At 42.6% G+C, this 27357-nt stretch overlaps 1 protein-coding gene across 3 annotated transcripts; it reads right to left on the bottom strand.

The window, feature by feature from the left end:
* Positions 1-303: 303 nt before the first annotated feature.
* CDC42EP3 (CDC42 effector protein 3) lies at positions 304-27001 on the bottom strand. Of its 3 annotated transcripts, XM_084284014.1 has the most exons (3): positions 26868-26989; positions 11500-11729; positions 304-2434 (listed from the first exon to the last, which is right to left on the bottom strand). In XM_084284014.1, exon 3 carries the CDS (start codon positions 2122-2124, stop codon positions 1363-1365), a length of 762 nt encoding a protein of 253 aa, XP_084140140.1. In that variant the 5' UTR covers positions 2125-2434; positions 11500-11729; positions 26868-26989; the 3' UTR covers positions 304-1362. The 3 variants fall into 3 exon arrangements, with proteins under 3 accessions (XP_084140140.1, XP_084140138.1, XP_084140139.1); XM_084284012.1 differs by lacking the exon at positions 11500-11729 and having other exon boundaries at positions 26868-27001; XM_084284013.1 differs by lacking the exons at positions 11500-11729; positions 26868-26989 and adding an exon at positions 10352-10558.
* Between the last annotated feature and the right edge of the window lie 356 nt (positions 27002-27357).

The raw sequence follows: 27357 nt of genomic DNA, 5'->3' as shown, positions 1-27357 counted from the left end.
GGGAACCATGCCATTAACTTCACTGTGCCAAAGTGATACCCAAGTATTGCTCTTTGCTTTCCTGTTATTTAACAAAAAAAATCAACCTATATCCCAGAAGGTCCTACCTGCACCGAGTTTGCCCTTATAACCCCAGGAAGCATACTGGATTGCAGACGTCACATTAATTGGGATAGTATCTCAATCTGATCTGCCCCTTGATGCCATATTTTTGCAACTCTACTGCAGTCTGTTTGTTACAGCAGAAAACAAAACTTTGTGTTTTGGTGAGGCTATGTACTGAATCACAAAGCCATAGCGATTTCATTTTTTTATTGTATTGCACAAGATATCTATGCAATCCATGTACTGTATTAAAGGATCCACATTTCCCAAAACAGCGGCTGTTGCAGCACACATCACAAGCGTTGTGAATAACCAGTGCCTTCTTGAAGAGTTAAAATAATCGGTTGCAAGTTTAAGCATGTGTGGCAATAAATGAAGAAAAAAAGCAAGGAATATCAATACATATTTCTTTTCAAACACACAAATATACAATTTTCAGAAGAGCACCAATAATGTCAAGCAACTATTTTGATGAGATACTGTATGTGTAGGCTCTGCAGTAAAAAGCCAAGATACACGCAAAAAATATATTTCAACTTTTAAAATAATTTAACCATAATATCTTGCATGTGTCACCTGTTTACAACATATCATTTCATATACAATATCAGGCCCAAAGCCTCAACTTGTGTAAATTTGTGCATACTCATTTAAAACAGCCATGACTCTGGACCAGGTGTTCAAGCTGAAAAAAAGCCTTCAAATTGTTCACATCTGAATATAGAGCGGTAGTATAAGGCTGCAGAAATAGTTACTGTGAAGGTATAACAGAAATGGAACTAGGGAGAAAAAAAATAACAACAATCAAGACCCCACACAAAGTTCTAGAAAGAGGCCTACATGTAACGTGCTGTTGTAATAGTTTGTAAGAGTGAATAATACCCATCTCCTCTCTGACACTTACAGAGTCTCATGTATTCAGAAGCCTGTAGAAGTGAACTAACCAAATGTCACAATCAGTATCATCCTCAAACTCTGTTTCTGAAGTTTCTGATCATTATACTGGTACTTAAAAACATTTTCTGTTTGCTGAAAATTGTTATTAAAATTTACCTTCCTGATAGGAGAATTTAGTGTAATAAAAATCATGAAAAACAATAGGTAAAAAAATAGTACTTTATGAATATTTTTAGAAAACCCGTCAAACAACTGCAAATACAGCTGATTTTTAAGTGTCTCTACTCTTGAATGGTGTTTTTTTGTTGGTGGTGGTTTTGTTTAACTGAATCGCTTACAAGAAAGCAAGGAGTACCAGCTCTAAGATTTATTCTTGTCCATTACGTTGAGGACCTCATCCAAAAGTGAAGGTCCCAAGTCAAGTTGTAAGGAGAGAAGAGAGCCTGCAAGATCTGAAAGGGATTCTTCTGACTTTGTCTTGGTTAGTTCACACGAAAGTTGACTGTCATCAAATAAATCAACTGTTTGCCAATCAGTGCATCGTTCAGAAAAGCTGGATGAGTGACTGTCTCTACCATTAGAAAAATGTGATGAAGAACCATTTTGCTCCCATAAGTCATCTTTGTACGATTCTCCATCCTCCATCTGTTTACTTTTCTCCTGCAACTTTTCTTCAATTACTGGCTCACAGCTAAGCCTAGGATTTCTTGATGACTTGATGGATTCTTGTTTTGAATTAAATGTCACTGGGGACAGTAAGGGCAACGTCAGAGCTTGAGAACCCCCGATGGCAGGCAGGGAAATAGCATTTTTGAGCACTGGTGATGGAGTTTCTGTAAACATGGATTCAGAAGTGCTGTTTGCCCTTAAGAATTCACTGTGGCCATCAGATTGGCTAACTCTGGTTTCTCCTTCATTTCCAGGCAATAGCTCATAGTTGCCCTGCAAAAAGGAGATGTCTCCAAAAACATCATGTTGTCCCTCTTTTCCAATGTGTATGGTGTGACGAAAATCTCCAAGTGGCGGGCTGATCATATCTGGAGACAAGATATCCCTTAGTTTGAATTTCTTCCCTTTCTTGTTGTTAGCGGCTTTCAAGTAGATGGGTGTCTTGGCTGGCATCTTGCTCGTAGATACTGAAAGGGGGAGTTATCAAAAAAAAAAAAAAGAAAAAAAAAAAAGAGGCAGAGGGAGAGGAAGATGAAGAAGAAGCCTCTTACAAGGTCAGTTCTTCTCAGGAGACCTTCAGCGTCACCTATGTTACATTGTCACCTTGTACCACTCTCACACGTCAACTCCTTTTCTTCTGAGGCAGAAAACTACAGGGTATGTGAAGGTGAATGGCTCCCACTGCAGATCTTTCCAAGGTGGAGCATAAATTCCAGGTCAGCTAGCAACCAAACGTCCTGCTACTTCCAGAACTTCAGAAAACCTGCATGGGATACAAAATCAGGTTATTATTTTTTTATGGTTCATTCAGCCCTGTTTTTTACAAAAAAATAATAAAATTAGTAATGGTACTGACAGTTCCAGCCTGCAGATTAGCTTTATGATGTTGCTTCCCTTCATTAAGCAGGATAAAAGGGCTTGGATTAACAAAGGCTAGCTAACCTTTCTCTGACTTCATAGCTTGTTTTGAAGTCAGAGTTTCTTAGACATGGTTGCTGAGCACAGTTCATGTGATAAACATCGCTATCTGAATCTTTCTCCTTATTCTGGCAATCTGAATGTTTTTCTTCAAGAGCATATGCAGAAATAAAACTATACCGTTCAACAACATTAAGATTTTGGTAGACCCAGGAAGACTAAATCATTCAGGCAACCTTTTTTGAAATGAAGGAGACCACCTTGGATTTGAGAACTTCATGTATCCTCATTTAGTGCTGGAACACACTGTCAAAAATAACATTTCTGATCAATGTGCCCACTAAAAAGGACAATTTTAGGCATCTGAAGAAAGTATTGGGCCAGGTCTCTACTTAGAAATATCCAAATGTAGGTGTTTTAGAAGAGACTAGTTCTTGTGACTACAGTGTTTGAACCACAGGGATTCTTCATAGCAATTAGGAGCTCATGAACTGTGTTAGCCGTGAGGCCATGGTGACTTGGAGCTGCTCTGTGCACCCAAATGAAACATTTTAAAACTAAGGCTTCCTTGTTGAATGTGGTTTCTGAAAATTTAGATAACCAGCCCACGAAGGCTAACAGGCTAGTGAGTCAACAAGTTAGGGAAAAATACTCTCTATTAATGCCTTACTGATGTGTTTCATTCTTAATGTACCAGTTCCTGTTTCCTGAGCAATCTCAGAATAAAAGCATTTTTATCCTGGCCAACTTTGTAACTTCCCCTACTCAATCCATGGAGCAGAGCATCACAGGTCATTCCCGAATTATTCACACCAGAATATTCAGTCCCAAATGCCTCACACTGTCCTCTTCCATGCTCCTTCTGTAACTCAGCTGGCAGTTTTTGCACAGAAAAATGCTGTGTGCAATACACCAAGGAAAGCTGTCTGTACTTTGGCTTCCTTTTATGCATGCCCCTGTAGAGATATTCCTTGATCAAATTAAGCTCAGCAAGAACCATCAGTTTTAAAGCTTTGTACTGCCTATACAGCCAGATTGCCAAGAAGTATTTAAGCATTTTCACAAATCCTTTAACCTGAATAATTAGTTTCTTCAGTGGGGTGCTTAACTGTGTGTCACAAGGGGCTCTGGGAATCTAGCCAGGTTAGCATTTTGGTTTTTGATTCCCACAAGATACCCACTGCACTTCAGATATTGCTCAAAATCACTCCTCACAAAAGTACAAGAGCTATTGCTGTCACACAAAATAAGCTCAATGTTCTATAAATTAAGAAGACAGTCCATACTTTTAAGCTCAATTTTGAAACTACAGTTGCTTGCATTTCTACACAGCGAACTGATAACTCATCAGGATCTACAGAATGCTAGGAGATTCCCATTACGTATCAAAAGTTCATTGACTTAACTCCCTTTTGTATCTTACAATACCAAAATGAAGATCTCTGCTTGTGGCACACATCCTCAACTCAACAATTTTATTCTTGGCAAACAAAGCTGAATGGTGAGGTTGCTTTATGCTTAGCCAGAGAACTCAGCTCTCTCTCACTCTCCAGGAATAACAGAGAATTGCCTCTAGTCCTAATCCCCCGTTCTTTCAGATTATTTTTTTTTAATCTGTGGAATGTGGTTTTAATACGTGGAACCCAGTGCTCCTGTGGTTGAAAATCAAGCCTAATGGTCCCTAGTTCAAAAATGAAAGACCAATTCCTAGGCCATTCAAAGCTTCCACCAGTTTGGATCTGTATCAAAGGCCATTATCACCAAACTCCGCAAGTTTTCAAACAAACCCTAAGAACACAATGAAACATCAAGAAAAATTAAAATGAACTGTAAAACAACTATTATAAATAATGCATCTTGATACACAGGAGAGTACTACATGTTATTTAACTCATACCTTGGGGAAAAAATGCAACAGAACCCCAAAACAACAACAAAAAAAACACAACCCAAACCCCTGAAATAGAGCAAACTCTTGGGCATCCAGTAGCTTTTAGTTCTTGCACTATGAGAGAGTCCCAGTAAGGGGCAGTGTAAAACCACACTGCTTCAGAGGATGCTGCAAGAGACTCCTGTGCCAGGAATTATAATCCCCCCTCCTATACTGCAGCCCCTGCACCTGTGACGGCCTTGCCATCCATTTGGACGGTGCCAAAAAGGTTTTGCATATGAAGAGGAGAACATTCAAAATCTTGTGCTTACTGCAAGCATCATTTGGTCTGCTAAAAGCAAAGGCTACCCTTGCTGCAAATTTCACTAGCCACCCTACTGAAAAACCCAAGATTACAATTGGTAAATACAAGGTTAGGGCTCCCTTCCCAACAGAGGGTCCTTCACCATACAGCATAACGTAGGCTTCAGAGCGACTGCACTTCCTTTCTGCATACCTATCCTCTTAGTCAGCTACTGCCCAAAGCAGTACAGATTTTAAGCCTCTGAACAGCTGAAATACATCATCAATCTGGAAACATTCATCTTAAAATACTGCTGTCACTCATATCTCCTTTATAGTTAAATAAGGAAGAACCTATATCAGTATTTAACATGTGTTTAAAAAAAAAAAAAAAAGTCGTCTTTGGTTAAAAAAAGAAGTTTAAAATTAGACTTTGGCAAACAAAGAAAGGCTTAAAGAGACCAAGCTTCCAACCCAACTCCTGAAAAATTAAAAAAAGAAAATCAGTCCACAAGTTTTCACAAGAACCTCACACACTCCCTGCATTCAACAAGGGTTAATGAAATCACCTGTACACGCCGGTTTGGAGAAGGGCCAGAACATGCTCCAATCCTGATACCAGGCTACACGGTAAAGTTGCACCTTCTTCTGATCTAGCTGTTTTAGAAGAGCCTGTTTTTGACTAAATTAATTTCAGAAACTAAGTGACTGCTTAGCCAAACTTAAAAGCTGAATAAGAAGTTACCAGAAAGACAGATGAATAACCAAAAAGCTACAGTCCCTGACTGACAGCCTGCAGTGGAAGACCTTCACTTACGAGAATAATGTGAGAGGATTTTTCTTCCAGTTTAGGGAAGAAAACAAGATCTGAGATGAGCTAAGACAGCAACTCCAGCCCAGTGAAAATTAGTTTTAGTCTGGCTGCAGCTCACGCTCTTCTTCATTCCTGTCACTTCACACTCTCATGTAAGTGTTTTGCTTGGTAACAAAGGCTGATGTTTTCAGGGGCACTTCTCAGTCTGCCTCATGAACCTTCCATCCACTCTGCAATCATCACCTTCCACACAGCTCAAAGTTTTCAATGGATGCCTCAGTTTATTCCACAGACTATCTGCAATTATCTCAACAGCTAAGCTTACAAAGCCAGAGATAAATAAAGGTCGAGGTACAAAATTTTCTTTGTGCACAAATCCCAAGATCCTTAAGCAGTGTCCCAGGCAAAGAAATGATAAAAAAAAAATCCTGTTTCCACAGAGCAGGACAAGAAGCAAGCGTGTGCTCTTGGAAGACTACAGGCTTTCTACAGGACAATCCCTTGCAAGTATTCTGCCTTATGCATCACTGGTTAAAAACATTTAAACTTTACAGGAACCCATCTCCAGCATATCATACAAAAGTGGCAAATTATCTCGCAGAGCAAGTCACCATGAGAAAAGACGATCTGTTTATTATTTACATATCCAAATAAGAAGACGGTAACACAGCAAAAGAGAGAGACACTATGCAATAAACTGGTGAAACTTTTCTACCCAACACAGTATCTGCAAGCATAAGCCAATCAGGCTTTAGGGGTTCATTTTGGATTTTACCTATCAGTAGCCATCACCAGCACAAACTGTTGAGAACCTCCTGGCAATGCTGATACTTCCAATACTCCTGAAATGACATCAGTGCAAACCACATTTTTTTTTTAAACAGAGGCTTGAATTCATGCAGTCGCAATTCCCGAATGTGAGTGAAACCAACTCCCAGTATAACTAAGGCTTCAGATACAAGAAAAGCAACAGATGGTGCGCAGGAGAACCTTACCTCTCACGTTCCTACAGACTCGGGCGCCTGTGCCAACTGGCAGCCTCTCCAGGTGAGGCCACGAGTCCGTCTGCTTCTACAGCCACCACTTTCTGAGTGGCTTTAACCAAATCAGGTGGTGGTAACACTTCCCCTACAGATTGTTCATCCAAGTCTACCTTGTTTATTAGAGGCCCAGCCTTTGAATTCATCTGTATTATAACCATCCTCCCTGATTGGATTAAAAGTCATCACCCCTTTGTTTCTCCCTCCTTCAAAGAATTTGCGCCTTTCTGATTAAAGCTACAGATTTAATTACTCTATAAAAACAATGAGGCTAATCACCCTTCAGTACAACTAATCTTCTCAAACTGTACTCACCCTAGTTTCCCAGATCAAATCTAACCTATTTTATCTCATCTGCACATCCACTTTTTAGAAACTGAAGGGAAAAGGACAACAGCAGTTCTGCCCAGACCTGCAGACACACGGGTCAAGAGGGGACCCCCCTGTGCAGTTCCTTCATTTCTCCATCCTCCTGCAAAGGCCAAGATGCCCTTCTGCTACTCCCGGAAGATGTTTGTCCACCATCCCTTAAAAATCCCTACAAGTGCAGACTGCCCACATTAATTTACTCTACACAGGCAAGTCCTCAGGGGAAAATGCACCTCCAGTCTTCCCTGCTCTAATTTGTGCCCTAAATACAGTTCATTCTTTTATGTCCTGCAACTCCTTCAGCCTTGTTTTCTACAGGCTAAACACCACAAATATTTCAGTCTTCCAACACAGGTCATGTTTTCTGCAGCTAGGATAGCTTTCCCTCAACCTCCTTTTAATGCTCTTCTTTCCTTGGAAGGGCAGCACTTTCAATGTGCCCAAAAGTAGACGCAATATTCAAGCTGCAATTTCAAGTTCTCTCTTAACAGAGTGGCTGCGTTTTTCTTTCAGCATCACAACACTGTTGGCTTATGTTTAGTTTGTGGTCCACTAAAGACCTAGCTCCTTTAGTGAAGAGCTGTTGCCTAGCCAGTTATTCTACATCTCATTCATGACTACTGCCACTGCAGCACAGCCTTCACACTCACTGCGCTGCATTTTATTAATTGCAAACACTTTAAACCATCAGGATCATTTTGAATTTTAATCTTGGCCTCTTCAGCATGTGGGTTTAGCATCACCTACAGATATAATAAGCATATATTCAAATCATTCATGAAAACACAGTGTTGCAACAGAGATGGAAGATAGTCAAAGATAGTCCTAGAGTTCCACCTGGTACATCTTGGCAGGTTAGTAGTGGTTCAATAATCCAAATTACTACTACTTGAAGTAGTTGGAATTTTTGAAACAAATGTCTCCTCAGGGGTAAGTGAAGAGGGCGGGGTGGGTGAGGAAATAGGAGTATGTTCCATTATACACATCTACTAATGAATGACAAGGAAGGCTTGGAAAACTTCAGCTATAAAAATAAATATTAAAAAAGCAGAGGAATTTATTATCAGCCATAGGTTCCCTCTCACTTCCCCTTTCAAAGAGAAGAAACTCACAGGAGTACACATTTTCATCTCCCTTTCTATAAACACTTCTCCCCATGTAAGAATAAATAACACACTCGCAATGAGCAGCCCACCTGAAGAGGTATGGATTGTCATGTAATGTAAACACCGATGGGGCAGGCTGAATACTATGTCTTTTCCTCCAGGTATCTTCCTTTTCTCCAGTGTCGCCCCCCCACTGCCCATCTTTATGAATGAAAAGAACTCAATATTTTCAGTTGTTGACTGCCTCAAATCTTGCAACTATTCCCTGCATAATATCCTTTCAAATGGATCAAGCCAGAGTAAATCATATTAAGCAGGAGGCACCTTCAACTTTAAACCATAATATCAAAATGGGTGAGGTATTTCATGTTTAAGAGTTTTTATTTCATCTTGTAAGAAAAAGAAATAAACAAAGCCAACCTGCCTTGAAATAACTGAAGGGTACAATGAAGTGTGAAAACAAACAACTGTACCAGCACAGCTAGAAGGGGCTGCTGAAGTCACCTAGTTTGGGGCTGTTCTCTAATTTAAGCAACTGGCCCCAGTTACTATTTTGTTATGTATCAGTCTGAGATCACAAAGGCCCTTTATCAACCAGAAACCTTCATCCCTGTTAAGGTACTTGAATATTAACCAAGTCATTTCTCAGTAGGTTTTTTTGATCGAAGTGAGCAGGGGGAATTCCTCATGTGGTGATGGTGGGGGAGTAATTTTAAGCCTTGAAGTATTGCACTCACTCTCCTTTGAACCCTCTCCAATCTTCCAACATCCTTTTCAGATCAGATCAGAATTAGTGACAACATTCTGATATCGTTCTCCCTAACAGCATACACTAAGATAAAAATCACTTCTTCCTTCCCATCATTGCTCCTTGTTTATAAACAAGATCGTATTTCTGCTTTTATCCTCACCATCTTTAGAATAGTTTTTTCTGTATTTACAGGCTGTTTGATGTAGCGTTTTATCACCAACCCTTTAAGAGCTCATGCTAGTATAACAAAAACCAGTTCTCCAAGCAGAATAATCTGTATTAGCAGAACTAGAAATTTGTTATGCATATACTCATCTAATCAACAAATTCTATAGCACAGCCAATGGCAATACTCATATTACATGATTTGTCCAGTATGGCTCTACGCTTTAGAAAAAAACCCTATGACTTTCCGAGCTATTGTTCTCCAGCAAATAAGCTGGATTTATGTGCTTTAAGATAAAATGCAAGGCCATGCTTCAGAAAGAGAAAACATTTTATTTGAGTGTGCTCAAGCATCTTGCTCATCACTATACTTCCTCCCCCTCCATCACCTGCAAATTTGTACCGCACCAATTTTATGCTTATTTGCAGGCTGCTCATGGAAACACTATAAAGCCCAGTGCTGTATAAAAAGATCTTTGCATAATTTCAATAGAAATATATTCCTCTTTGATGCCAACGTCCTTCTGACATTTACTCTGAGATTCTCAATGCGTTTAATGCGTGTTTTGTTGACGCTACAGAGGAGTAATGTTCTAAAAATTTGGCTGAGGCAATATGAAATCGAATACCTTATACAGTCTGTTTTTGCAGTTGTGCTTTTGACCACTCATTTGAATGTTTTAAATAATACCAATTCTTTTTTGCTAAGCAATTGTTTTTTACCTTCCAACAAGCTTTAGCCACAGCTTTCTTTTAACTTGGAGACATTTGCATCTTTTTGAGAACAATAAAAGCCTTTTGTGTTTTCTTCACCAGAGACAGGTGTTTAATGAGCTCACTGTATTCTGTTGTTCAGCTCCACGGACTGAAGCAGGTCTCTCTTTATTGTCTCCTTAGCTTTGCTGGCTGGTACAATCATATACACGGATTTAATACCATACAGTTTGATTTCATCATTAGCTTTCAAAAAGTGGGCATGTGCAAGACCACGCAGATCTAGACACAGGTATGCATCAGTACAAAGCCTAGCACCTTAACTCGCACAGCCTGTGAAGGTGAGGTTGTGCTAAATCAGCCAGATTGCGCACTGAAGCACATTTCATCCTACAAAGCCAGCACACTTGATGAGCAAACAGCTGGGAATGACCAACTCATACACCACAAGATGAAGCAGCTTAAAAACTTGTCCGTCAGTTCACCGAGAACTACAAAACCCCATGGTGAAATGGGATAAAAAACAAACAAAAAACACAGATAAAAAAGCAAAAAAAGCAACCCACCCCTACAACCCAAGTCAAGATGCTGCTTATAAAGATGGGGTTACTGCTCTAGCTAAAACCTCACCTGCAAACGGAGAAGGAAGGATTAGTCTTGAGCCAGATCAGCTCCCTGATGCAGCCTGAGACATGCTCAGGTAAGTGCTGGCATTGCCACGCAGGAGAATTATTAGGGCAGGTGGACTGAGGCCGGCAGAACTGCCCCTTCTGATGTCAGCCAGCGTCGGTATCAGTTTAAGGCTTATGAATCCACACCCTTTCTAATTTTAAGCAGGTTACACGGAGAGCTTTCTCTTTTAACACACAGGGTGTAGTTCCCCAGCCAAGCTGTGCTCTCGGAGCTGGTTTTAGAAGTTCCCCCCCCTCGATTCCCCACTCGCTGCTGTTCCCAGTTCTGCGCTGCGGTTCCTCGTACTCTCCGCAGCAGGCAGACCTGCAAGCCACACTGCGAGCTGGTCATGGCTGCAGCTCTCCCCGCTGACTCAGTTTACAGCAAGGGCTTACAAACAGCTGCAGCGTGACCGCTGGTAACACTTCCAGAGAGAGTTCAAGCCCAATATAACTATTGCTGTCAGAAAGGCATTCTCCCCTGCCCCCCTTCTGTGCGCACTCACTTGACCCCCTCCTAAGCCAGTTCAGCACACTGAACTGGGTGAAAACTAACTAGGAAAAGGGTTTAAGGTCACACGGCTAGGAGTGGGACTGCTACTTTCAGCTGCAGCAAATCATCTGAGCAGCTCAGAGCACAGAGTTCTGGCAGAAGGGATGGGCAATTCTTAACTCTTCTGCAAGACAAAGTTTCTGTGGAATTGCATACAGATTTCATTCACTTCTGATGCAAAAATGGCTTGCTAGCTTCACTAGCTCCTGGCTTAAAGTTCCCATAGCTGGTATCATCTCAAAATGAAGTTTTTTTCCATAGATAATCAAGAGTTCATTGTCACTCTTTAAAAAAAAAAAAAAAAGTCCCTATTTTACTATTTCCTTAACTAGCAGCTCCTGACAAAAGACAACCTAAAATAAAAGCATCTTGCAAGATCCCACTCAAACTCCAACCCTTAACCCACTCCTCCTCCAATTCTCAAATACCCTTCTTCTCCAAGTCAAATACTCTTTATCATCTCCTTGAAACACATGAGTGACGTAGGCATATTATAATCACCGGTTCTGCTGTTATTCAATTCTCAAAGTGTTTCATGTGAAATAAGTATTTACCATCTTGAAATGGCTGATAAACTAGTTTCAGCTGAACTTGAAGGCCAGAGAACCCTCTATATGCAAAGGCTAATGATGAGGTAGAGGCACAGAACTACAGAAAAATATCAACTTCACAGGCCTTGTTTGTTTTATCGCCTAGAGAAGGATGAATCCTCTGCTCTGCTGCACTTCTTAGGCCTCCTCCAGAGAGCCGCATGGTCATCAAGATGAGATCAAAGAGCTTGGGGCTGGAGTAGATGGAAGGAAGGAAATTTGTCAGTGAATTAATTACAAAAGTCTTCATTGAATTTCCTTTTTTTTGGTCCACCTCATGCCCTCTTTAAGGGATGGGGGAGAAATCATGGAGTAAATAGGACTTTTAAAAATTGATTATCCATATGCAGTTTGAAGGAGATTGTTAACACAACTGAAGTGAGTGCTTTTGTTTTACCATTCTTATACGAAACAGAAGGAAAACGTGAAAATGACATCTTCACTATGAGTTTAAGCTACGCTCCTAACAATACAGCTCCTCTACTTGGAGGCAGCATTTCAGCAGAGGTAGGGGTCTGGCAGAGTAAGTTACAGCCAAAAGACGTGTCATATTCCAGCTCTGCAGCTTGTCAGTGACACCTGCGGCTTGCCCCAGCTGACAGGGCTGCATCACACCGTGGGGCAGTTCGGTGCTCCCCATTTCCTCCTGCCATCTCTTTTTGACAGGCGCTCAGTTCTGTCAGCTTGGGTTGCTTATAATGCATTGATCAGGCTTTTTTTTTCCCCCCCCCTGGAATATATCGAATACTATTGGAGTGCGTTCGCTCTCTGTGCCAACAGCTGTGCTTCACATACTGCTCTTCAAACCTGGCAGGGCTGAACAGTCTCAAACAGATTTGAGAGGAACAAATATACTCAGCACTTGCTTTTTTCACGTTTGGAAGCACTGCAGAGGTATACTGACAATATTCAGAGTGGCACAGTGGCAGTTCAGTACTGAAACTAGTTTACTGATTAACAGCTGATATTTCTTTCAATCACTAACCCCCAGGCATTTAATTACGCTAAAATACTGCAGTCTCAGGTCCCAGTCAAAATGCCTTCTCGACACTCAGGGTTTTACCTCAGCCACTACTCAGCACCTATCTTCCCATTACTGCAGCCATATTTCAAGAGATAAGCACAGATGTATGGCACAGCTTAAGCCAAATGGTGTATGGGATGACAGCATCTGTACAGAGAGAAGCCTGGACCTCAAGCTTGCGCGTGCAGGCAGCGTGACGGAATAATTAAATGGGTCAGGGAAAGATGCCGTATCCACTGAACCCAAGCAGACCTAATGTACTGCAAGTCAAGTCCTGTCCTCTGCAGCTTTCTGGAAAAGCATTTTGAACACGTTCTTGTTCTCTCTGCACTCTGCAGGGGCTCCTGCTCAGAGTTCTGCCTTGAGACTGTACGAGAACATAAATCTCTGTGTTTAAAGGTCAGTATTTCAAAGTGCTCCAAAACGCACATGTTGTTTTTAGAAGTAACGTCAAGGGAAGGAGTATTGGCGGCAAAAAGCAAACTTCTAGTAGGCAGTCGCATTAGGGTAATGTAATCATGACTCATGCTCCTCACCCATTTCCTGACTAGGGTTGTGCATGATCAAAAGAAAGCCAGCCACAGCAATGCAGCCTCTCGTTAATGTTAGCTAGCCTGAAAGGATTACAGACTACCAGCAAACAAACTCGTTGCAGAGGATCCTATTTAAAGCCTGGCGTAAATTGACACTGACAAATGCAGTGGCGTAACACCGTGCTCAACCAAAACAACAACTTGCCTTTGTTGCGAGAAACAAGTTACAACTTTTTATGATGAGCTTTATCTATACCAAGCTTCTCACACACCTTAAAAGACTGCAAATCCTTTGGGTGCACAGGGAGAGGGAGGGGAACACCCAGTTGTTTGCTAGCCTGCAAGGAAATACACGATGCGCAGCCCTTTTGATAAGGATCACAACAAACTCAAGACTGCTATAAAACAGCTACCACCTCCCCAGAAAGGCTGTGCACGAACACACACACATATGAAGCCAAAGCACGAGCTGGGCACGAGCAGCTCTCACCTTTTAAGAGAGGCCCTGCAAGAAGCGATCCCTGTCTCAAGGCCCAGTCCTGTTGAGCAGCATGAATGAAGCGTGCCCTTAATTATGTAAATTGGGCTTCGTTTATATAAAGAGCCCTTCAGTTGAAAACAAATTTCAGATCCTCGTTGGGACCTTGGTCACATTTAATTTGTTCAAAACCCACATTAATGAAAAACCCCAAATTAATCATCTGTTTCCATAGAAACGAGGCTAGACTTCAGGTAGCACCAATGACACCACCCAGCAGTCCTCCTAGGCCAAGTGGGGCTGAGTTCCCTCTTCTCCCTCCCTCCCACCTCAGAGGCAGAGCCCAGCATTTGCAGGTAAATCGCTCCCCTTTACAAATGCCAACTCAGTGCTAAATATTCTCCTAAGCACCAGCCCCCATGTTCCTTACGCAGCTTCAAGCAAAGGATATCAAAGGGGACAGAGTCTGAAGCTGACCATTAATTGTACCATCCACTGCCAAAACCACTGTCTGTAGAATCAAGCCTGAGCACCAGGGGCATCCCAGCTTCCAGCACGTCGAAAAGGCTTGTACCAGGTTTCTGACAGCCAAATTCCACCTGAATTAAACAGCGCCCTGCTTTTCTTAATGCCTCGGCTTGCCTCTCGCAAGTATCCATCAGTTTGCTCCTGGCAGGATGCAGAGCTCTGTGCTGACAGGTCGCAGAAAATCGGTCAGTTGCACAAGGCAGAAGTTACATTTAGGTCTGGCGAAGCAAACACCAGCTATATATACTAACCTATGCTTTATCTAGGTTGCGCTAATTAGTTCAGAGTTGAGAGGAGCTCGTTCTGAAGCAGAGCACACATACACCAAGGCCTCACACGGCGTTGCGACACTTGCTGGGAGACTGTTATAACTCTGCTTGGTCATCAGGCGTCTCGTTTAGACAGCTGTAACAGCACCCAAGTGAGGAGCAGCGATCCCCGTGGGCATGGATGCACCTCTCTCTTCAACCAAGCCTGAGATATTGCCACACGCTGCAAGCAGTCCATGTACCAATTCACACGCATAGCATGGAAGGCAGCGGGGTGTAGACAGACAAATAAAAGAATATTATTCCGAGACCTGCTTTACCATGTAAAGGGCACTTTTATTTGCTTAATCCTTTAATAAGTAGGTAAGGTGAACTTCTGCTTTTACTGACAGCTATTTAAAAGAAATTTCTAATGGCTCTTGCAAGCTCCAGGGAGTCAGAAGTCAAGTCGTGGGGGGAGGACTGATAGGTTGCTTAGTTGCATGGTTTACCATTCATCTGAAGAAAACGTGACACGCTGTAGAGCCTAGGACAGACACCCAGACAAAAACCGCTGCTCAAACACTGGAGGAAAAAAAAAACAACAAACCTCAGCAAATAAAAGCAATGTAAAGGTGGTGACAATCCAAGCCACAGAAGGAAATGCTCAGGTATTCCTGATCTCCTTTAGTGTATGCAAGCAGAGCAGAAATTGAGGTTAATTTCTTTGACCTGAGAGCAAGCAGAAACCATATCCAGGCAAGATATCCTTCATTGAATACTGCAATAATGCAACAGGATTGCCTTAATTGAAGGCACAGCGTGCCTCTCTTCTCTTGCGAAAGTCCACACTGCTTCTTTTAACAGATAGAGCCTCTGCAGAAGCACAGGGAACTGACACACTTCAGCTCCCTGAATTACAAAAGAGCACACAGCCAACAGAGACAGAATACTGAAGAAATTCAAGAGAAAACTTCCCTCTGAGGACAGCATCAACATCTCAGTGTTGCTGCTTCAGTACCAGACAGGAAGAAATCCACGGATAACGTAGAGACAGGTCCACAGAGCCATTGGATATAGCTCACGTGGGAAGGAACAGAAATACCATAACCAAAATTCTGTGAAACACATTGCCAGTAAAAGACACGTACAGTAACTTCAGCAAGAAAGTTGTTATAACAAAGCTGCCATTCCTTCTTTTCGGCTGCACATGGGTACTACCTGGATTTACCAGGCTCTGATTTATACTGGAGGAAATCATTAAATTGTTTGCCAGCAGCTACCAAGACCCATGTTAGATGTTAGGGATGTTCATCAACATCCCTACTGCTATATTCCTACGCTTCTTAAATTAAACTACATCCATAACCATTACTGCTTTATTGGGCTAATGAATAGCATATTGCCCTCAAATAAGAAAGAAAACATGCATACCTGTCTGCTCATCCTCCAACATTAAATGTAATGTAAGGGATGTTCTGAATCCAAAAGAGAAAGACAGCAGATCACCAAGATCTCTTTGCTATTGATGTTCTGTATGTCTTTTTCCCAATGCCTCCTTTACCATCAGCATATTTTCTACTCTACACAGGAAAATGGGATTTTCTTTTGGTTTTTAAATTCTCTCGGAACACAAAACACCCTAAATACAGGTTGTCCTGTAGTAACTCAAATTAAGCATAGCTATTTCTTGAAAGGGAAATCCTGCCACAGATTCCCTGGGTGTTTCAAACTGCATGCCCAGGGCAGGCAATATCGCCCAGCACGCCAACACAGGTTGGAAGAGCATTACTTGTTAAAACGAAATCTCAATTCTAACAGCAAGAATACTGTGGATACCTGTATCCAGACAGACTTTTAATCTACCTGAATTTTGTCTGTTGTGCTCTAGTGACTAATTATGCAACAATATGAGCTAAAGTGCTGTTTTAGAACTTGACTAAGCCAAATGAATCATGCAACTCCCTTTACACCTCTTGCTATTTACCTTTCTCATGTCGGAGAAGATACAGCAAGTTTTCCTGTGTGTTTTTCCAGACACCAACATACTCTTCTTGGACTTTCCATCAAAAGGCTGACATTTATGGTCATTTGGGAACAGCCACGTGCTCCTTGTTCAGACCTAGCGTTCATATCCTCAGCAGAGCACGGGGAAGAGCTTACCAACACGAGAAACATCTTAGTTCACATGCTGCATTTGGAAAGCAACAGCTCCCCACCCCAGGAATGACAACGAGCTCCTATTTCTGTTCTTTTTGCAAATGCAAGAAGCAACAAGGAAACCAAATTAGCATTTTGAAACACTGTACCAGATGGCAGCTACTGGTGACACTTTTCAGATAGCTTGAAAGACAACCAGATTGACTTTTTGAGCCTCTTAGTCCACATCTTCTCTCTCTGTTAGCAGTAATTAAATGCGTGCAATCGTTGGAGGCTATAACCACAGTAAATCACATCAGAATTGGGCTTTTTGTTTCACTAAATAGATGACAAGATAACAAAACCAATGCAACTGCAATGGGAAAAGGATAGGTCTGTGTAACAGCCAACATAACAAGGCTGCTCTTCTGTCCAGCGCACCTACTCAAAGTACAAAATATTTTACTCCCCCTGTCATGGTATCTCAGAGCAGACCAATTACGACTTCTTACATACCAGCTTTATATGTCGGATCTCATAGGAATTTCTGCCCGTTACAGTAAAGAGTAATGTCGCTGGCAGTCAGACTAAAGATGTTACAAATAGGAGCCAGGGCATTTCCATTTCCCAGGGCACTATGGATGTCTTGACTTGCGTGGGCATTCTGCTCAGCGGGAGGACTTCCAAGCTGCCTTCCCAGTGGCTGCTCTTTAACTCTTTTCCCTTTAAATTATCCATTTCACATGAAAATGACCTGTAATTGGGGGATGGGAGAGCAGGGAAAGGTGAGAAAAATCAACTGGGAGATAGTAAGAGTGAGAGGAAGAGGGATCTTGATTCTCCGATACATGAACATCAGCAGGATGCTCGAATTTTAACAGTAGCCAAAGTCACAAATTCAAGACTAAAATTTAAGACCAAATCACACAGGCCACACTTTCAGGATAGAAGAATGTGCTCAAAAACAGTAATAAGAGTTCTGCAGGCCAAAACAGATAAGCAGCTCAAGCAGATCTTCTTGTGCTGAGGTCAAAAGGGGCTAGTGCAATGCCCTGCTGCATAAGAGCACTGACGAGGGACAGGAAAGTTCCCCCATTTGGCCATCATCCGACCTGCTCTGGTAGCCACAAATCCAGGAGGATGTCACTAAACAAAGGAGGGGTTTCAGAAGGGCCATGAGACTGATTAATGGACTAGGTAACTTAGAGAAACAGACACATGGAGAATTGAATCTCTTCAGCTACTTAGAGAATGAAGCAATGAGTTGGTCATGGGCTGTAACATTGCATATGGAAAAAAAATATAATCATAGAGGGCATCCTGCTCCCAGCCACTGAATCATGATTTTATTTTTCCATGCTATTGCTTATAGTTGCTAGCATAAAGCTAGAGAAAGCAAGGGAAGAAGGAAAATATATCTTCTCTGAACAGTAAGGGCAATCAAAGACTTGTGGTGGATTCTCTGTTAATTTGGCCTTAAACATTTTTTTCCCCCCAAAAAACTGTCCACGGTCTAATTCAAACAATTCAGGCAGATCCAGGAACCATACCGAGCCAGAACTGGGTAACAATTCAAGAAAGGCCTAAAACCTGTGATAGACAGGCTCCTGATTGGTCTGGCTTTTATCATTTAGGGTATGAACAGTATTTTCCCTTGACCGAACACATTAACTTTCTCTTAAGAATTAAATATTTTGGAAAGAATTTTCATCTAAGGAAAGCCACACTAAATTTTTAGAGCCCTTCTGTCCACAAATTATGTTTTCTTGGCCATAAAGATAATTACGAAGACTGAAAGGGTGAATTTCCTGAAAGTTATCAAAACAGAGTTCTCATTCAAACTGTTGTGCTTGGAAAGTTCTAGTCTTTCAGCACAAAGCAGAAAAGAAAAATAGCTATCTACATTTGACACTACTTCAAATCCTGCACAGAAAATTAAATAAATTCTTTGCTGTCAAATTGTCATGAACAGTTTGAGATCTGCAGGCTTTAAAAGCTGGTTCTCCTCTGATGCTGTACAAGCAGAAGGGCACACGTTTCACAACAGCTTAGCCCATTCAAAGTGAATAAGGGAAATGAAACATCTTGAAGTACAACTTCCAAAAAAGAGATCTCTCAAATCCGTGACCAAACAGAATTCAGCATCCAATTTTAGATGCTCAGTTCTGGAGAAAATAACAATGAAAAATGAGCTGTGACTTGAATTTTGACAACACACCAGAAATACCATTTATTTTCATGCCACATCCCCTATATATAGTCACTGCTGTAAAATTTGACTTCAGGAGTACATTTATCATTTAAGGATATTAACCCAAGAACTACAAACTTGGCAACTCTGACAGCCCCGTGACTTCTGACAACTCCCTCATCAGACGGACTGAAAGATCACACTGAACTGAAGGACCACAAAAATCACTTGGTTCCACTTCAGCCCAGAATCCTTGTTGTATACCCTCCCTGCACAAGCTGTCCTTGCTTCAGCAGGTAAGAGGTTCATTACCCAGAACACGCACCCCATTTCTCAGAAAACTACTTTTTAACTTGTCTGCCTTTAGATGTCTTAGGAACTTCCATCTTAAGGTTCATTTCTGAGTTGCTGATAAATATCAGACTTTGCCATTCAAGGCAATGTTTTCTCTCTTCTGACTGCAGTAATCTGGATATGTTTATTTATTGGGAGGATTAAAAGAGGTAGGAGAATTTTAACATAAATTGGTAATCTGCTTCTCTAATGAGACAAAACCAAAATGAGGTATTTCCCCTCCCCTGCTGCAACCTAATGCCCCTTGTTCTCATCCATACACCTCCCATCACAATCCACAGCCTTGCTAAAAAGTTCTGGCACGTCTTTTAAAGCTAGTCTTGACATTCAAAATTGTGTCTTTTCCTGTCTGTGAATTTTCAGGACGGTCAATTTTAAAGTGGTTAAAAATCATAATTTCTGCAAGATTCAGTAGCCTGGTGTTTGCCAGCTATAGGGTTCTGAGACTACCTCTCTACGAAAAATACCACCCTACACTTCACCTTGCATCCCCACAAACAACTCAAAGGAAGAGCCATCAGCTCAGACCCAGGAAGGACTGAACCTGTGCCAAAGAACTAAGGAGGTGGAACCAAGAGACAGAGGATGGTCAAAGTGGGGAAGGGATCAACCCTTATGCACAGATACAATGGAGAAAGACCTGCAGGCAGGCTTGATACAGGAGAATCAGCTAGTACTTAGCAATAGGAACTATTTCCGTGTTTAGATTGCTCATTTGGGCATTGAAACATGTTTCTTACGTTACAACTCTTCAGTTTTATGCAGACTATGTCTTCTCATTGTCAGAGACTACTTGAATACAATTAAAGATTTACATTTCAGTGGATATACTTCTTACCAACGGCAGTGCCAAAAAACTCCCAAATTCTCTGCTGTTGCTTCATTAGATGCCACTCCTGTTTCTTCCCTCTATAAGGTCATCATAGCACATCCCAACAATCCAGCTGCTATACTGTAACACAAAAACTTAGACATGATGCACATTCTTCTGCCAAAATAGAGGCACGTTTGTAGTGCGAAGGTAAAATAACCACTTAAACTAAAACTGAAGTTAACTCTCAGCCAAACGATGGAAGCTGTGCACTATAAGCTACTTGATTATCACTTTCATTTGGGGAGCCATGGTTTCTTTTGGTCCTTCTCAACTATAGGAACTCCTACAGATTCCTAACCTACTTGGGTTCTTGCTATTGTAACATTTCTTCTTTGGGACCAGAATTTTCTATTTTGAAGAGAACTGTAGAGCCCTCTGCTATAAAACAGATGCCTTTGTTGTCTTTGCTATTGACCTTACTGGATCTTATCTAACAGATTCTGGAGACTGAGATGGGTATTCATCGTGCCTGAGGGGACATGTAGACAAAACCAGCTGCAGAGAAAAACAAAAGGAAACACAGCCTCCTTCCCCAGCTCAAGTCATATTGTGCAAGTGAGAAGGGACATACAGAAAGAGAGTAACTGCCACACAAATTGCTGGTCTGCTTTGTCAGCTATCTTGTTCCTAACAATATATCATCTGTACCACTAATTACTCTGCATATCATTAAGAAGAAACAAGGAAGAGCAGATCTGGTAACATTAACAATCCAACTTGTTCAATTAAGGCTTTTTTTTTTTTTCAAACTGACTAGACATCTGAACCCTCCTTCTTTCAACATTTTACTTCTACGCAAGATGACTAATCTGTATTATTGTAGCATCAGGAGCCCTAATTACAAGCCAGGTATCTACTACATTAAGAACTAATATCTAGTATATTAAGAACCATGCAGATGTAAACCAACAACATCAGCATCTCACAAAAAACAGTTCTTCAGTTGTGGCCTCTTTTGGGGCAGGGAACACTGTTAGCTTCAAACTTGTGAGCATCACCTTCCCCTCCCCTTTCCATCTTTCTACTCCAAGCGTTTGCACTGAAGTAAAATACAATTCCATACGTCCACACAGCCTGTGTGGACACACCGCACCATTCTTTACCTCCACATTCCCATCTGGTTTCTAAATATCCAAGCAGAAAAATGTTGCCCACAGAATATGCACACACCACCCCCAGACACACTGCCTCTTACCCTCTTATGAACTGTGGTTATTCTTCCAAGGTCATTATACTACAGAGAAATGAGCAGGCAAAAGACCAGCTTCCACTTGATGAAGAGCAATAATCCCTTGAATCTGAGGCAGGAACATGTGAGCTGCATCTGACATGCGGGACAATCAATAGCACTATTCTTCCTTTCCCCATTTCACTCTCCTACTGTTTATGTCTCCCTGCGTTGAGCCAACCCCTAATGTTCTTCTTAGGAACCACACATCCTCAAAACAAGGGAGACAACAAAATCTACACAGCCCCATACCATCCTCCAAATGAATACAGACAAGTCATGCAAACCCTGAACGGATGTCTCTTTGCAAGGACCGCAGCACTGGGGAGAAATGGTCTTGCTGGCTGTAGCACCAAACTACAAAACAGAACCTGCATTTTCTTTTTCCTTCACTCTGTGATGCATTCTGCTTTGGTGTCAGGGAAGCTTGTGGTTTTATTGGTTATGATTGCAAAAACAGGCACTCGCAAAGAACCAATGAGTCCTATCAAAGCTTTAAATGTCACGGAGCTTGTAAAATCAAAAATCGATTAAGCTGTAATTTGAAACTTAAACTTTGAGAAGATTGACGTAACCATTGTCTGGGGGCACCTTTTAAACAAACTGAATCTATATTTTAGTTCCCAAAAGGCAATTTAATCAAATAATCAAAAAATAAAGACCAAAAAGTGATACATATGGCTGTTCTGGAACAGAATTCATCACAAAAAACAGTGGCAAGAATGTCTGAACAAGGTGCTTCCTTAGTGGTGGCCTGCCACATTGAAGACAGGGTATTTACAGTGTACATCTCAAGCACAGGAAAGGGAAGAAAAAGCAAAACAGGACATTCACCTCAAGCCTCACTGCATCTTGGTTTAATCCTGGCCTGAGTTTCAGAGCTAAATTATCTGATCTCGTGAATAAACAGAAGTAAAGTTAAACTAAATCAAAGCATACAACAAATCATATTAAATGAGACAAAAAGATAAAGTTTGATTTTTTTTTCATGAAGATCTTAAGTATTTTCTAAAAGATGTAGATGCACCTATACACACGCAATTTAGGCTTTACATAACTAGAGCTACAGATATGCATACAAGGAAGAAAGAATGGAAGCAGTTCCTGATCACAATAAACTCGTGAATACAATTTAAAAGGTTAGATTAGTAAGCATTAAGAGAAATATTTAAAAAAATGTTCTAGTTTCACAAGGATTTTTTTTAAGGTCCTAAATTACTTTACAAATTGATTTTTGTAAAATTTAAAAGCTTTCCTAATGACAAGCATCAATTAGTGCTGTCATGTGCTTCATGAAAATAAATGAAAAGGGAAAAAAGATGAACAAGAGGGCAAGAATGGAAAGATGTGTGTGTGAAAAACAGCAACGCTGGCATTACGTTCTTGTACATCACTTGGTATCAGAGCACCACTCAAGGATGAAAAAAAAAAAAAAACAAAATCAAAAGAAAAAAAAGAAAGAGAAAACGTCTACTACATAGGAGTCAACACAACCATTCTACTTGAGAAAACCATGCTCTTAAAACTCTGAGATGCTCTACTAGAACTGGATCAAGTGTTTGTCAAGCAACAAGATTCATCAGCCACTGTTTGACTAAAAAGCTTAAGCCTCCAGTTTTGTCTGCCATCTCCTTCCTGCCTTTCCTTTCCCCCAGCTCTGCTTCCTCCTGAAGATCTGCAGCAAGATTACTCATATCCTCACAGGTGTCAGAGTTTGTTCTCCTCAGGTTCATGACAGAGATCTCTGCTGGCTAGGAAGCGAGTTTCACAACTTCTTTGGAGGAATACTTCACAGATGCTGACAGTGGTGGCACAAAGCACCTTTGATCTTCCTTGCAGAGTATCACTGAGAATTCTGAACCCCGTAATTAGAAATATCCTATGTGGGACACTCAGCTTGCAAAGTCAAAGAATGCAAAGTTAGGAAATCCCAAGATTATGTTATTGTGCAACCATTATTTGGTTCCTTCACCATCTGTATTAAAACGTTGCCCAGCACAACCCATAAGCGCTATGACAGAGCAGGACCTTCAGCCTCAGCCCAGCATGTCAGGCAGATCCTTTCTTTTGTCACTTCTCACCCCATTTGTTTCACATATTGTCTGAGGCAAGAGGGCTACAAGTAGTAACACGTCAGTATAATGCCCTTATATACATTATCGCCACTTTCCACAAGCATTTTCCAACTTCTGGATACTCGCTTTTACCATCATTAACTTTTCACATAGGTTTTTGGGTTTGCTTGACTTCATTGTTATAACATAAAGACTTTTTTAAAAGTTAACTGAAAAAAAAATAAATCGGACTAACCATTTGCTTTTATTTACTATTTTTATCCAATATTTTAGGCAAGAAAGAAAACATTTAGAATAAAGACTTTAAACCTGTTTCCTTTGTTTAAGGCACAACACAAATATCCAGATACACAAAGACATCTACAACAGAACAGCGAGAAACAGACTCAACACATCTGGTATTTCAAAGGGACAGAATAAATAGTAATCAAAATACATCAAGCCCTAAATTTTAGACCTTCCTGGTAAAGATATAAAGAAGTATTTATTTTTAGGAAGTTCCCTACGCATCGCTTAAAAATAAATAAATAAAAATTGCCATGTAAATACATCTAGACAGCTTTGCAGAGCCCTGACTAAGCAAGCCATCCCTAGTTTCACTGCCCACAGCCTGTCAGCAGCACTTGCATCTCTACAGAAGGTCAGCTGCTGTTTGCACATAACCACAGAAAAGTTCACTTGGATCATTCAGAATGAGCCCCAGCACAACACCTCGCTACATCATCCCATTTAATTTCTTATCTGACTTGTTCCGTGTTTATGATAGAAATCAAAGCAGTGTATCAAACTTTCTTCTACTATTCAGTGCAAGTACACAACATTACCATGGCATTTACATAGTTGAGCTACATGTTGCTGAACCACACATGGTGAAGTTGAAACCCTTCATGTGGCTCCTTGGCATTTATCAGATACTAGTCATCGTGTTTTAAAAGTATTGTGCAACTTGCATAATTTCAAAAGATAAGTATAACAATATTTCAAATTACTTTTGCTAAACACATCTTCATGATCAGAGTAGCTTTTAATGTGAGGCCAATTTTTTTTTTGAAAGTATAATTTAGTCTAGAGTATTTAACCATCATTTTCACATTTTCAGAGCTTTAAGTATTAAAATGTGCTACTCTAATGTAGGCTTAGCCTGTAAACGGCTTATCTCCCCACTTTAAACCACACACACACAGAAAAAGAATAAAACACACTCAACAATTCACTACCCTCTCAGAAGAAAAATCTCACATTAGCTTACAAAAATTATTAATTAACTGTGCTTCTGTGGACTTAACTAGTGGCTGAATCGTAAGACAAACATTTCTTCCTACACCTGACTATTCCATAAGTGTCAATGAAACCCAAGTGAGGGTGTAAATATACCTTGTCACTCTGGCCAGCTCAGTCTGCTTGTAATCATCTCGCTTCATCTTGGCAGAGCGATTTCTGCAGCTTTTCTGTGTCTTGATTTAACCCTTAAACTATGGAGAATCTTGTTCCAGCCACTCCTATTACATTCTTTTCCCCTGCAGTCACCATGCTGGATCAATATCTTTGTTCAAAAAACACAGAATACCGTAAGATACTCTGTAAGTAATGATTATCCTCGTGAGCATCATCCAGAAGTACCTCTTATTTAGCACAGCACTAGAATCAGATCTCTTCTGCATGAACATCACCTAACTTGTACTCAGTAGCTGCACCCAGTTCTGCCCTCCTGTTTCACAGGAAAGCCTCCCCTATGCAGGTGGTGCTTTGCATCCGCTCCTGCTGCTCTGCCCAGCCTCGTCCACCAGCAGCAGCCAGGTGTGTTCGCTGGCCAGTAACTGGCCTGCTTTGCAGCGAGAAGAAATCATTTCAAAACAGCCCCCATCCAACACCCACATACGATTCTCCCCACGTCTGCATCGAAATTCAGAGCCGAGTTTATCTGAGAAAGGCGCCTTTCCATCACACACACCTCCCAGGGAAGCCAGCAGAGGATACACCTTCAGCCAAGCGCTACCCTTGCAAGAGCTGCAGCAACGGGGATGCAGCAGCACCCCTGAGGCACAGACCACCCAGTCAGTCCGCCTGTAGCAGTGGGGAGGGAGAGACAGCCAGTTCCTGCTGAGATGGTTTGAATCTTGAAGAAACATATTCATTCTGCCTTGATCATGATAAGAGAGAAGCAGAGAAGTGATGCTTTTTCTTTGTTTTTTTTCCTTTTTTCTTTTATCCCCCCTCAAGCTATGTTTGCATGCAGTAAGGTGAAAGCCTGTGGGTTTTTATATGATTACAGAAAGCCAAAAAACGGGCACTGTGTGACTTAGATCTACCGCAATTCTGTCATCGAGGGTGAGCAACGGGAAGACCTGGCCAGAGAGGACCAGTGAGCCTCTTGGACACAGCATCAACGAAGCAAGAGAGAGCTTGAAGGCAAGAAGGACGCGTGGTAGAAGGAAATTTGTTTTAAAATGCCAGCACAGTTCCCTCCCCTACCCCAAAACTATTTCTCAAGACTTGGGCAGAGGACCAGAATTTCTTCTGTAAGGAGTCACCCAGCTTAGAAGATGATAAACCAAAGCAGCGTACGTCATTACGAAAAGCTGAACAGAAAACACATTCAGCCATGAAACGTGGCTTTCTTTGGTTACGGCATAGCCGATATCCGTGGTTTGGAGTAGTTTTAACCATTTCTTTGAAGTCGACCTGACATTTAGCCCCAGCAGCCCGACAGCGAGGTGCAGAGCCGTGCCGCCCCAGGGGACGGACGCGTGGCTGCGGGCTGCCTGGCGGGCAATAGCCATCGCCTGGGCTCCCACAAGGCACCCAGGCCACCTCCTGGTGATCCTGGCCGGCTCTGAGGACTGCTGAAGAAGGCAGAGGCACGGAGGCAGCCTCTGCAGCCTGATCCTCGCTCCTGTGCGTGAAACAAGGTGCTCTGGGTGACCAGTAATTGTGATTATGGTTAATGTGGGCAGGAGACAGGCCCCATTGTTCCTTCCCTCTGCAGATATCACCGGCAAATGCCGAGGCCAGGAAAAATCCCCCCTCTCCGTGCTAGTCCAGCGGCCGAGCAACCTGCTCGGCTCCTCTCCTCCGCGCGCCGTGACACGAAACAAATGTGCAGAGCGAGGAGTGCCTCCGACGTGGGGATTTTCTGATACTTTGCTGATCTCTCCTGATGAAAAACTGTTTTTAACATGCCGCAGAGCTGGAGCAAAGCCTCCTGCTACCGCTATCCCTGCCTGGACCCTTTGGGCACAAACCTCTTAACAATACATCACGGAACAGCAAACACCTGCTGATGCGCGCTGCCCGGTGGGATGATGCCACATCTGCCCCTGCGCTTTCCTTTTCGGTAGGGGAAAGGGAAAAAAACCCGTGCCCAGCATCCCGCTGCCTTTTTTGGTAGCCCTGCGAGCATCCCGCCCGCGGGCCCCTGCTTGTGAGCGGACAACAATGGTGAGCACACACACACACACAGCTGCTCCTTGCCCGCCCCAGGCGCTCCACAGAGGACAACAAAGGATATTGGGGCGGGGGGGAGCCCGTCCCTTCCCAACCAGCCCCCTGCCCCTTTTGGGAGCGCTGCAGCCGCCGCCGCAAGCCCTCCACCAGTCTCTCCCTCCTCCTCCTCCTCCTCCGCCCTCCGGCAGCCCCCCGCGGCCCCGCTCCCCGACTCACGGCCGCTGCCCGGCTCCTCGCTCTCCTCTCCTCTCCTCTCCTCTCCTGTCCGTGTCCCTGCGGCCGCCCCTCCGCCCCCGGCGGCACCTGCGAGCGAGCGGCCGGCGGCCGGGCGGGGCGGCGGCGGGGCGCCGAGTGCCGGGGGCGCGGCGCGGGGCCGCCGGCGGCGAGCGGCGGCCGCGGGGAGGCGGCGCTGGCGGCGGGCTGCAGGGAAATCCCGGCGCCGCGGAGCCGCCCGCAGGAAGGGAAAGGGAAAGGGAGCGGAGCGGAGCGGCAAGGAGCGAGGCGGGGCGGGCCCCGGCACGGCGCTGAGGGGCCAGGGCGGAGGGAGGCACGCGTGGGGCAGCCGGAGTGTGGCTGAGAAGCACGGGTGGAAGAAGGGGGTCACGGGGGCCCTAAGGGGCTCCAGGATCATCTGGTCCAACCACCAGTGGCACCCACTGAACCGTGTCCCCAAGCACCACGTCCTTGAAAGCCCCCAGGGACGGGG

The sequence above is a fragment of the Netta rufina genome (genome assembly GCF_964035555.1).
Source record: "Netta rufina genome assembly, chromosome: 3".
NCBI classification, from domain to species: domain Eukaryota; kingdom Metazoa; phylum Chordata; class Aves; order Anseriformes; family Anatidae; genus Netta; species Netta rufina.
Note: the sequence above shows the minus strand (reverse complement) of the source record. Positions and strands in the feature narration are given on the sequence as shown.